The following is a 12,500-nucleotide window of genomic DNA, read 5'->3' as shown; positions in this document are numbered from 1 at the left end:
TAAAGAGTGCTAATTACAAACATAAAACAGGAGCAGGGGGAAAGTGCTCGAAGGCAGGTGTGAAACTGCTGCAGGAAAGGGAAAAACAGGAAGTGAAAACCCACAAAATAATAACTCAGAAACTAAAACTACGCCCAGAAAATGACCAATAACCTCAGAATAAGTGGTTATTTACGGTACTTTTAAGTCTGTGTGCTAGAAAAAGAGTCAAACGTCAATACAGTCCATGTTTGACCATTTTTGTTGTAATCCTGTGCTTTTTCAGGTTAACTTTTGCCGCAACGTTCCGAAAAAGCTGATTTGGCAATCACCAAAAAAGCCCACGAAATCCCGAGAGGACTGACTTTTGCCTTTCACATGGAGTCCAACTCTGAGGGCTCTTACAATTAGAGGGTATTTATTGAATAAAGCAAAAAAAAAAAACAAGAAAAGAAAGTGCTCTGAACGGGGACAGACTATGAGGGGAAACAAAACAAAACGCTGGAACACAGCAAAAACACTTACAAGTAATGAGGAGCAGACTGCGTCCACAAAGTACGTGCGTACTTGGACTGAATAATGTCCCAACAAACGCTCAACTTAAAGAGTGCTAATTACAAACATAAAACAGGAGCAGGGGGAAAGTGCTCGAAGGCAGGTGTGAAACTGCTGCAGGAAAGGGAAAAACAGGAAGTGAAAACCCACAAAATAATAACTCAGAAACTAAAACTACGCCCAGAAAATGACCAATAACCTCAGAATAAGTGGTTATTTACGGTACATTTAAGTCTGTGTGCTAGAAAAAGAGTCCATGTTTGACCATTTTTGTTGTAATCCTGTGCTCTTTCAGGTTAACTTTTGCCGCAACGTTCCGAAAAAGCTGATTTGGCAATCACCAAAAAAGCCCACGAAATCCCGAGGGGACTGACTTTTGCCTTTCACATGGAGTCCAACTCTGAGGGCTCTCACAATTAGAGGGTATTTATTGAATAAAGCAAAAAAAAAACAAGAAAAGAAAGTGCTCTGAACGGACAGACTATGAGGGGAAACAAAACAAAATGCTGGAACACAGCAAAAACACTTACAAGTAATGAGGAGCAGACGGCGTCCACAAAGTACGTGCGTACTTGGACTGAATAATGTCCCGACAAACGCTCACCTTTAAGAGTGCTAATTACAAACATAAAACAGGAGCAGGGGGGAAAGTGCTCGAAGGCAGGTGTGAAACTGCTGCAGGAAAGGGAAAAACAGGAAGTGAAAACCCACAAAATAATAACTCAGAAACTAAAACTACGCCCAGAAAATGACCAATAACCTCAGAATAAGTGGTTATTTACGGTACTTTTAAGTCTGTGTGCTAGAAAAAGAGTCCATGTTTGACCATTTTTGTTGTAATCCTGTGCTTTTTGAGGTTAACTTTTGCCGCAACGTTTCGAAAAAGCTGATTTGGCAATCCCAAAAAATGCCCACGAAATCCCGAGGGGACTGACTTTTACCTTTCACGTGTAGTCCAACTCTGAGGGCTCTCACAATTAGAGGGTATTTATTGAATAAAGCAAAAAAAAAAAACAAGAAAAGAAAGTGCTCTGAACGGACAGACTATGAGGGGAAACAAAACAAAATGCTGGAACACAGCAAAAACACTTACAAGTAATGAGGAGCAGACGGCGTCCACAAAGTACGTGCGTACTTGGACTGAATAATGTCCCAACAAACGCTCAACTTAAAGAGTGCTAATTACAAACATAAAACAGGAGCAGGGGGGGGAAAGTGCTCGAAGGCAGGTGTGAAACTGCTGCAGGAAAGGGAAAAACAGGAAGTGAAAACCCACAAAATAATAACTCAGAAACTAAAACTACGCCCAGAAAATGACCAATAACCTCAGAATAAGTGGTTATTTACGGTACTTTTAAGTCTGTGTGCTAGAAAAAGAGTCAAACGTCAATACAGTCCATGTTTGACCATTTTTGTTGCAATCCTGTGCTTTTTCAGGTTAACTTTTGCCGCAACGTTCCGAAAAAGCTGATTTGGCAATCACCAAAAAAGCCCACGAAATCCCGAGAGGACTGACTTTTGCCTTTCACATGGAGTCCAACTCTGAGGGCTCTCACAATTAGAGGGTATTTATTGAATAAAGCAAAAAAAAAACAAGAAAAGAAAGTGCTCTGAACGGACAGACTATGAGGGGAAACAAAACAAAACGCTGGAACACAGCAAAAACACTTACAAATAATGAGGAGCATGGTGTGATGTAGTGTATATAACACATGTTTATGCTGTTTACTGTACAGGAACTAAACAACAGATTGTGTGTGTGTGTGTGTGTGTGTGTATGTGTGCATGCGTGTGTGTGTGTGTGTGTGTGTGTGTGTGTGTGTGTGTGTGTGTGTGTGGCTAATACTTGCATCAATAAACTCACAGATTAATATCTAATAGGTTCCTGCATCACAGCTTGTGTGCTACAAGTCCCTCGCATCTGATTTGTGATTCAATGCATTACAGCAGGATTAGAGTTGAGGATGTTCCGTGGGTAAACACACACACACACCACACACACGCACACACACACACACACTGAATGACAATGAGCCTGAACACAGGGAGGGGGTCTGACAAGGTGTTCTTGTGCCACAAGGTCGACTTGTCTGCTCGCTGCCTTGCATAACGAGTCTCCTCCTAATCTCCCTCACCATCTCTTATCAGGCCGTTTTACCGCTTCTCCGTAATCACGGCAGACTTTTGAAGGTAGACCACCCTCCTTTTGTCTTCCAGCTGATGATCCATTACCACATTTTATCAAGGCTTCATATTTACATTTGCCTCAAGGACTTGTTTTTCCCCTCTCATCCAACATGCTTCTATCCTCAGCCTACTTGTGTAAACAAGTCCCACATTTACATACAACACAGTGGATTTAATAACATTACTTATGGAAAGCAGCGTCGAGTGAGACGACGGAGGTTGGCAGCGTGCGGTACAAAAAAGGGTATTGATTAAACAAACAAAACAAAAAAGGAAGCGCTCTGAACGGACAGACTATGAGGGGCAACAAAACAAAATGCTGGAACACAGCAAAAACCATTACCGTATTTTTCGGACTGTAAGTCGCAGTTTTTTTCATAGTTTGGCCGGGGGTGCGACTTATACTCAGGAGCGACTTATGTGTGGAATTATTAACACATTAGCGTAAAATATTAAACAATATTATTTATCTCATTCACGTAAGAGACTAGACGTATAAGATTTCATGGGATTTAGCGATTAGGAGTGACAGATTGTTTGGTAAACGTATAGCATGTTCTATATCCATCCATCCATCCATCTTCTTCCGCTTATCCGAGGTCGGGTCGCGGGGGCAGCAGCCTAAGCAGGGAAGCCCAGACTTCCCTCTCCCCAGCCACTTCGTCCAGCTCTTCCCGTGGGACCCCGAGGCGTTCCCAGGCCAGCCGGGAGACATAGTCTTCCCAATGTGTCCTGGGTCTTCCCCGCGGCCTCCTACCGGTCGGACGTGCCCTAAACACCTCCCTAGGGAGGCGTTCGGGTGGCATCCTGACCAGATGCCCGAACCACCTCATCTGGCTCCTCTCGATGTGGAGGAGCAGCGGCTTTACTTTGAGCTCCTCCCGGATGACAGAGCTTCTCACCCTATCTCTAAGGGAGAGCCCCGCCACCCGGCGGAGGAAACTCATTTCGGCCGCTTGTACCCGTGATCTTGTCCTTTCGGTCATAACCCAAAGCTCATGACCATAGGTGAGGATGGGAACGTAGATCGACCGGTAAATTGAAAGCTTTGCCTTCCGGCTCAGCTCCTTCTTCACCACAACGGTTCGATACAGCGTCCGCATTACTGAAGACGTCGCACCGATCCGCCTGTCGATCTCACGATCCACTCTTCCCTCACTCGTGAACAAGACTCCGAGGTACTTGAACTCCTCCACTTGGGGCAAGATCTCCTCCCCAACCCGGAGGTGCTGATTCTCATCCCAGTCGCTTCACACTCGGCTGCGAACCGATCCAGCGAGAGCTGAAGATCCTGGCCAGATGAAGCCATCAGGACCACATCATCTGCAAAAAGCAGAGACCTAATCCTGCAGCCACCAAACCAGATCCCCTCAACGCCTTGACTGCGCCTAGAAATTCTGTCCATAAAAGTTATGAACAGAATGGGTGACAAAGGGCAGCCTTGGCGGAGTCCAACCCTCACTGGAAACGTGTCCGACTTACTGCCGGCAATGCGGACCAAGCTCTGACACTGATCATACAGGGAGCGGACTGCCACAATCAGACAGTCTGATACCCCGTACTCTCTGAGCACTCCCCACAGGACTTCCCGAGGGACACGGTACAATGCCTTCTCCAAGTCTACAAAACACATGTAGACTGGTTGGGCAAACTCCCATGCACCCTCAAGGACCCTGCCGAGAGTATAGAGCTGGTCCACAGTTCCACGACCAGGACGAAAACCACACTGTTCCTCCTGAATCCGAGGTTGGACTATCCGGCGTAGCCTCCTCTCCAGTACACCTGAATAGACCTTACATTTTGACCAGTTTCACAAATAATAGAAAACAATGGGAGCCTCAAATTTTTTTTGAAATTTTAAATGAAATAACACTGCATGCAAAGTTTTTTTTTTTGCTTTGTGCTATGTATAACCAGGGGTCTCAGACACGCTGCTCACACCTTTATGTGGAATTTGAAAGCTGGTGCGGCACGCGGGTTTTAATTGTATGGCGCTTGTCAGCGTCATGCGTGCCGTGACGGTACAGCATATAGCACCCACTACAGTCAGCGTGCCTGATCAGCCACACGTTGTATGGGTCTTCCGCTTTGCTCACGTAGGTGACAGCAAGGCATACTTGTTCAACAACCACACAGCTCACACTGACGGTGGCGGTATAAAAAAAAACAAAAAAACTTTAACACTCTTACTAATAATGCGCCACACTGTGAACCCACACCAAGAATGACAAACAAATTTCGGGAGAACATCTGCACCGTAACACAACATAAACACAACAGGACAAATACCCAGAATCCCATGCAGCCCTAACTCTTCCGGGATACATTATACACACGATGTATATTGTATAACAAATGATGGGCTGGCACTCTGTTAATACAGATTGTAGAGGGCGCCAAATGTTGTACCATCATGGCACGCTTTTATTATAGCCGGAAGGGCGAAAATCGGTGAATATTAATCCCGGGAGTTCACTGCGAGAGGCACTGAAATCCGTAAGTCTCACGGGAAAATTGGGGGGGTTCAGCAAGTAAGCTGCTGAGCCGCATCAGAGTGATCAAAGAGCCGCATGTGGCTCCGGAGCCGCGGGTTGCCGACCCCTGGTATAGCATGTTCTATATGTTATAGTTATTTGAATGACTCTTACCATAATATGTTACGTTAACATACCAGTTGGTTATTTATGCCTCATATAACGTACACTTATTCAGCCTGTTGTTCACTATTCTTTAACTATTTTAAATGTCCTTTCAAATGTCTGATTGATTGATTGATTGAAACTTTTATTAGTAGATTGCACAGTGAAGTACATATTCCGTACGTGGTGTTGGGTTTTATCAAATACATTTACCCCAAAAATGCGACTTATACTCCAGTGCGACTTATATATGTTTTTTTCCTTCATTATTATGCATTTTCGGCCGGTGCGACTTATATTCCAGAGCGGCTTATACTCCGAAAAATACGGTACAAGTAATGAGGAGCAGACGGCGTCCACAAAGTAGTGCTAATTGCAAACAGAAAACAGGTGAGGGGGGGTGCTGCAGGAAAGGGGGAAAACGGGAAGTGAAAAACCACAAAATAAGAGCGCAAGACAAGAAACTATAACTACGCCCAGAAAATGACCCAAGATTGTCAAAATAAGGCACGGTTACGAACAGAAGAAGAAGTGATTATTACATTTGTACAGAAGTTAGAAGGCTCAGTGGCCTAGTGGTTAGAGTGTCCGCCCTGAGATCGGTAGGTTGTTAGTTCAAACCCCGGCCGAGTCATACCAAAGACTACAAAAAAAAATGGGACCCATTGCCTCCCTGCTTGGCACTCAGCATCAAGGGTTGGAATTGGGGGTTAAATCACCAAAAATGATTCCCGAGTGCAGCCCATGCTGCTGCTCACTGCTCCCCTCACCTCCCAGGGGGTGAACAAGGGGCTGGGTCAAATGCAGAGGACAAAATTTGACAATCATTGGTACTTTAACTTGACTTTAAGAATAAGTCATTATTACATTTGTACAGAAGTGTGGATAGAATATGTTAAAACAGGAAATAAGCAGATAATAACAGGAAATAAACAAGTAGATTTTTTGACAAAATAAAAGACTGATAAATGACACAATATGTTACTGAATACAAATTAGGAGCCTTTGTTTATTTACTTACTACTAAAAGACAAGTTGTCTTAGTATGTTCAACATCTTATTTCATGCGTAAATTATTATTTTATTGCAATAAAAACATGTATGTTTAATAAGTCATTATTACATTTGTACGGAAGTGTAGATAGAACATGTTAAAACAGGAAATAAGCAGATAATAACAGGAAATGAACAAGTAGATTTTATTTTTTTTGACAAAATAAAAGACTGATAAATGACACAATATGTTACTGAATACAAATTAGGAGCCTTTGTTTATTTACTTACTACTAAAAGACAGTCTTAGTATGTTCAACATCCTATTTCATGCGTAAATTATTATTTGATTGCAATAAAAACATGTATGTTTAATAAGTCATTATTACATTTGTACGGAAGTGTAGATAGAACATGTTAAAACAGGAAATAAGCAGATAATAACAGGAAATGAACAAGTAGATTTTATTTTTTTTGACAAAATAAAAGACTGATAAATGACACAATATGTTACTGAATACAAATTAGGAGCTTTTGTTTATTTACTTACTACTAAAAGACAGCCTTAGTATGTTCAACATCATATTTCATGCGTACATTATTTGATTGCAATAAAAAAAAATGTATGTTTAATATATTCATACTTGCCAACCTTGAGACCTCCGATTTCGGGAGATGGGGGAGGGGGTGGGGGTGGGCGTGGCTAAAAGGGGAGGAGTATATTTACAGCTAGAATTCCCCAAGTCAAGTATTTCATATATATATATATATATATATATATATATATATATATATATATATATATATATATATATATATATAAAAAATACTTGACGTTAAGTGAATTATATATATATATATATATATATATATATATATATATTTATTTTATTATATATATATATATATATTTATTTATTTTATTTTATATATATATATATATATATTTTATTATATATATATATATATATATATATCTATATATATATAAAAAATACTTGACGTTAAGTGAATTCTATATATATATATATATATATATATATATATTTATTTTATTATATATATATATATATATATATATATATATATATTTTATTATATATATATATATATATATATATATATATATTTTATTATATATATATATATATATTTATTTTATTATATATATATATATATATATATATATATATATATATGTATATATGTATATATATATATATATATATATATATATATATATATATATATATATATATATATATATATATATAATAAATACTTGAATTTCAGTGTTCATTTATTTACACATATACACACACATAACACTCATCTACTCATTGTTGAGTTAAGGGTTGAATTGTCCATCCTTGTTCTATTCTCTGTCACTATTTTTCGAACCATGCTGAACACCCTCTCTGATGATGCATTGATGTGTGGCACGCACAAAAGTGCTTTCATCAAATGCACTAGATGGCAGTATTGTCCTGTTTAAAAGTGTCACAACATTGCTGTTTACGGCAGACGAACTGCTTTACGGCATACAAAAAAGTGACTGCTGTTGTTGTGTGTTGTTGCCGCGCTGGGAGGACGTTAATGGAACTGCCTAACAATAAACCCACATTAGAAACCAAGAACTCGCCCTCCATCATTCTATAGTTATAACGTGATTGGGCAGGTACGCTTTTTTTATATTGTGGAGGACCTGAGTCTGCCTGAATTTCGGGAGATTTTCGGGAGAAAATTTGTCCCGGGAGGTTTTCGGGAGAGGCGCTGAATTTCGGGAGTCTCCCGGAAAATCCGGAAGGGTTGGCAAGTATGAATATATCATGCATTTGTTGTTAAAATAAAGCCAATAATGCAATTTTTTGTGGCCGCCTTTATTTTGAAAAGTACCAAAATACATGATGGTACTAATAAAAAACGTCTCTTTAAATAAATACTTCTGATTTATTTGATGTTCCTTTTGTCTTCAGGCATGAACGAGCTCTCCCCTCCGCCTCTGAACCTGCGGCGTCTGTACGCTGAGACTCTGGAGCTGGAACCCGTGCTCATCATCACCTCGCCCGGGGCTGACCCCTCCCAGGAACTGGCGGAGCTGGCCGTGGACACCGTGGGTCGGAACCAGTATCACGAGGTAGAGTCGCTTGTTGTTGACGTGGTGATTCCAAGCTGCTATGAACCACCAATAAGATAAGGAGACTGATGGTCTTTGTTTGAGTGTCCTCCTCTGTCTGCTCAGATCTCCATGGGTCAGGGACAGGCGGACGTGGCCTTGGCCTCGCTCAGAGAATGTTCCAGAAACGGAGAATGGCTCTGCTTGAAGAACCTCCATCTTGTCACAGCATGGCTGCCCCTCCTGGAGAAAGTAGGCCTTTTATATTCCTGGGGTCATTTCAAAGATGTATGCAATTTCTAAAAGTAGTTTCCACCCTTCTGGTGTGCATGTTTGTGATTCCCTGCAGACTCACTGTGTTGCTGAGTGTGTGCCTGTGCAGCGGCATGTTGTGTACGTGTTGTTCATGCTGGCTCCAACCTGTGTCACCTGTTTGCAACATTTTGATTGACTGTTGTTTTTTTTATATACCCCTGGTTCTGTCCTCCTTTTGTTTTCTTCTTGTCCTGGTGCCGCTCCTTGGCTCCTATGTGGTTTTGTCAGAATGGTAGGTCAGAACTCCCTGGGAGGCACAACTGCTGGCAGTGATTGGCCGGACCGTGTGTGTGTGCGTGAGAGAAAAACATTTTACTTGTTTATGTGAGAGCATTTTAGTTGTTTATGTGAGAGCATTTCAGTAGTGTATGTGAGAGCATTTCAGTAGTGTATGTGAGAGCTTTTCAGTAGTGTATGTGAGAGCATTTCGGTAGTGTATGTGAGAGCTTTTCTGTAGTGTATGTGAGAGCTTTTCAGTAGTGTATATGAGAGCTTATCAGTAGTGTATGTGAGAGCTTTTCAGTAGTGTATGTGAGAGCATTTCAGTAGTATATGTGAGAGCATTTCAGTAGTTTATGTGAGAGCTTTTCAGTAGTGTATGTGAGAGCATTCCAGTAGTGTACGTGAGAGCATTTCAGTAGTGTATGTAAGAGCTTTTCAGTAGTGTATGTGAGAGCATTTCAGTAGTGTATGTGAGTGCTTTTCAGTAGTGTATGTGAGAGCATTTCAGTTGTGTGTGTGAGAGCATTTCAGTAGTGTGTATAAGAGTGTTTCAGTAGTGTGTGTGAGAGAAAAAACATTTCAGTTGTTTATGTGAGAGCATTTCAGTAGTGTGTATAAGAGTGTTTCAGTAGTGTGTATAAGAGTGTTTCAGTAGTGCATGTGAGAGAAAAACATTTCAGTAGTGTATATGAGAGCATTTCAGTAGTGTAAGTGAGAGCATGTCAGTAGTGTATAAGAGTGTTTCAGTAGTGTGTGTGAGAGAAAAACAATTCAGTTGTTTATGTGAGAGCATTTTAGTAGTGTGTATAAGAGTGTTTCAGTAGTGTGTGAGAGAAAAACATTTCAGTAGTGTATGTGAGAGCATTTCAGTAGTGTAAGTGAGAGCATTTCAGTAGTGTGTATAAGAGTGTTTCAGTAGTGTGTGTGAGAGAAAAAAATGTCAGTTGTTTATGTGAGAGCATTTCACTAGTGCGTATAAGAGTGTTACAGTAGTGTGTGAGAGAAACACATTTCAGTTGTTTATGTGAGAGCATTTCAGTAGTGTGTATAAGAGTGTTTCAGTAGTGTGTATAAGAGTGTTTCAGTAGTGTGTGTGAAAGAAAAACATTTCAGTTGTTTTTGAGAGCTTTTCAGTAGTGTATAAGAGTGTTTCAGTAGTGTGCGAGAGAAAAACATTTTAGTTGTTTATGTGAGAGCATTTCAGTAGTGTGTATAAGAGTGTTTTAGTAGTGTGTATAAGAGTGTTTCAGTAGTGTGTGAGAGAAAAACATTTCAGTTGTTTATGTGAGAGCATATCAGTAGTGTGTATAATAGTGTTTCAGTAGTGTGTATAAGAGTGTTTCAGTCGTGTGTGAGAGAAACACATGTCAGTTGTTTATGTGAGAGCATTTCAGTAGTGTGTATACGAGTGTTTCAGTAGTGTGTATAAGAGTGTTTCAGTAGTGTGTGTGAGAGAAAAACATTTCAGTTGTTTATGTGAGAGCATTTCAGTAGTGTGTATAAGAGTGTTTGTTTCAGTAGTGTGTGAGAGAAACACATGTCAGTTGTTTATGTGAGAGCATTTCAGTAGTGTATAAGAGTGTTTCAGTAGTGTGCATAAGAGTGTTTCAGTAGTGTGTGTGAGAGAAAAACATTTCAGTTGTTTATGTGAGAGCATTTCAGTAGTGTGTATAAGAGTGTTTCAGTAGTGTGTGAGAGAAACACATTTCAGTTGTTTAGGTGAGAGCATTTCAGTAGTGTGTATAAGAATGTTTCAGTAGTGTGTGAAAGAAAAACATTTCAGTTGTTTATGTGAGAGCATTTCAGTAGTGTGTATAAGAGTGTTTCAGTAGTGTGTATAAGAGTGTTTCAGTAGTGTGTGAGAGTAACACATGTCAGTTGTTTATGTGAGAGCATTTCAGTAGTGTGTATACGAGTGTTTCAGTAGTGTGTATAAGAGTGTTTCAGTAGTGTGTGTGAGAGAAAAACATTTCAGTTGTTTATGTGAGAGCATTTCAGTAGTGTGTATAAGAGTGTTTCAGTAGTGTGTATAAGAGTGTTTCAGTAGTGTGTGAGAGAAACACATGTCAGTTGTTTATGTGAGAGCATTTCAGTAGTGTGTATACGAGTGTTTCAGTAGTGTATAAGAGTGTTTCAGTAGTGTTTGTGAGAGAAAAACATTTCAGTTGTTTATGTGAGAGCATTTCAGTAGTGTGTATAAGAGTGTTTAGGTAGTGTGTATAAGAGTGTTTCAGTAGTGTGTGTGAGAAACACGTCAGTTGTTTATGTGAGAGCATTTCAGTAGTGTGTATAAGAGCATTTCAGTAGTCTGAATAAGAGTGTTTCAGTAGTGTGTGTGAGAGAAACACATGTCAGTTGTTTGTGAGAGCATTTCAGTAGTGTATGTAAGAGATAATTCTGAATAAAGTCCCGGTGCTTTTACCAAAATTGAGTAATAGTTTCAATATACAGTATATTGTATTGCTTTTGAAAATGACAAATAATATCAAAACGTCACCCCTCATACTTTCACCTTCCAATGTGCGGCTCTCAGGGGGGGGGGGGAAGGTTTGGACCCCCCCCTTGCAGTACGACATGTGCTTCTCTAATTACACTTTGACTATTTCTCTCACGTCGTCCCAGATATCAGTTCTTTCATACAGAGCCCGTGTCAGCCCTAAACCTTCCGTCGGTTCCTCTTCACGGCTCCTTTTTTCTTAGCCAGCCGCCAATGAGGTGGAGGTCTCGGCAGTCAGGCTTGAAATGAAAAAGTAGCGTGACAAGGGAATGATGGGGGCACGGAGCAAGGGCAGCAAAGACACAATGAAAGAAATGGTGCTTATTTATATATACTTATATCTACCTACTCTCTATACACTTTGCATATATTCATCACTCCAATATCAATTTGGGGCTTTTAATGATTTATTCACACTGTAAGAATAATTGTATTAATTATATTTTACATATTTCAAGGTTTTAAAAAACACAAATTGAATGCAGTTGTTGGTAAATATTTTTGTTCCGCCGCTCCCAGTCTGTGGAACGCTCTCCCTGACCACCTGAGGGCACCACAGACTGTGGATGCTTTTAAAAAAGGCTTAAAAACTCTTCTTTTTAAAAAAGCCTTTTTTTCCCTTTTTTTTAGATATATGCATACTAGTTCTAGCTATTAGGCTTGTCTAGTTTTTATTTTTATTTTTATTTTTTATTTTATTTTCCGCTCCGGACAGGCTAACTTCCTCCAACCTCCGAGGACAAAGCTACGAACAATGGGAGACCGGGCGTTCTGCTCCGCCGCTCCCAGTCTGTGGAACGCTCTCCCTGACCACCTGAGGGCACCACAGACTGTGGATGCTTTTAAAAAAGGCTTAAAAACTCTTCTTTTTAAAAAAGCCTTTTTTTTTTTTCTTTTTTTTTTTAGATATATGCATACTAGTTCTAGCTATTAGGCTGTTCTAGTTTTTATTTTTATTTTTTATTTTATTTTCCGCTCCGGACAGGCTAACCTCCTC

The 12,500-nt window shown here is 40.1% G+C and overlaps 1 protein-coding gene across 1 annotated transcript in view; it reads left to right on the top strand.

Moving 5' to 3' along the window:
• The window catches only part of dync2h1 (dynein cytoplasmic 2 heavy chain 1), a 437,107-nt gene that overhangs the window by 365,401 nt on the left and 59,206 nt on the right, over window positions 1-12,500 (top strand). The window contains exons 81-82 of the mRNA XM_061925863.1: window positions 8,330-8,490; window positions 8,596-8,721. Of these exons, the coding sequence (XP_061781847.1) occupies window positions 8,330-8,490; window positions 8,596-8,721 (287 nt within the window). The remainder of the gene's footprint in view (window positions 1-8,329; window positions 8,491-8,595; window positions 8,722-12,500) is intronic.

The sequence above is a fragment of the Nerophis lumbriciformis genome, linkage group LG30 (genome assembly GCF_033978685.3).
Source record: "Nerophis lumbriciformis linkage group LG30, RoL_Nlum_v2.1, whole genome shotgun sequence".
NCBI lineage: Eukaryota > Metazoa > Chordata > Actinopteri > Syngnathiformes > Syngnathidae > Nerophis > Nerophis lumbriciformis.
The sequence above is the reverse complement of the archived record's forward strand: the minus strand, read 5'-3'. Positions and strand labels throughout refer to the sequence as shown.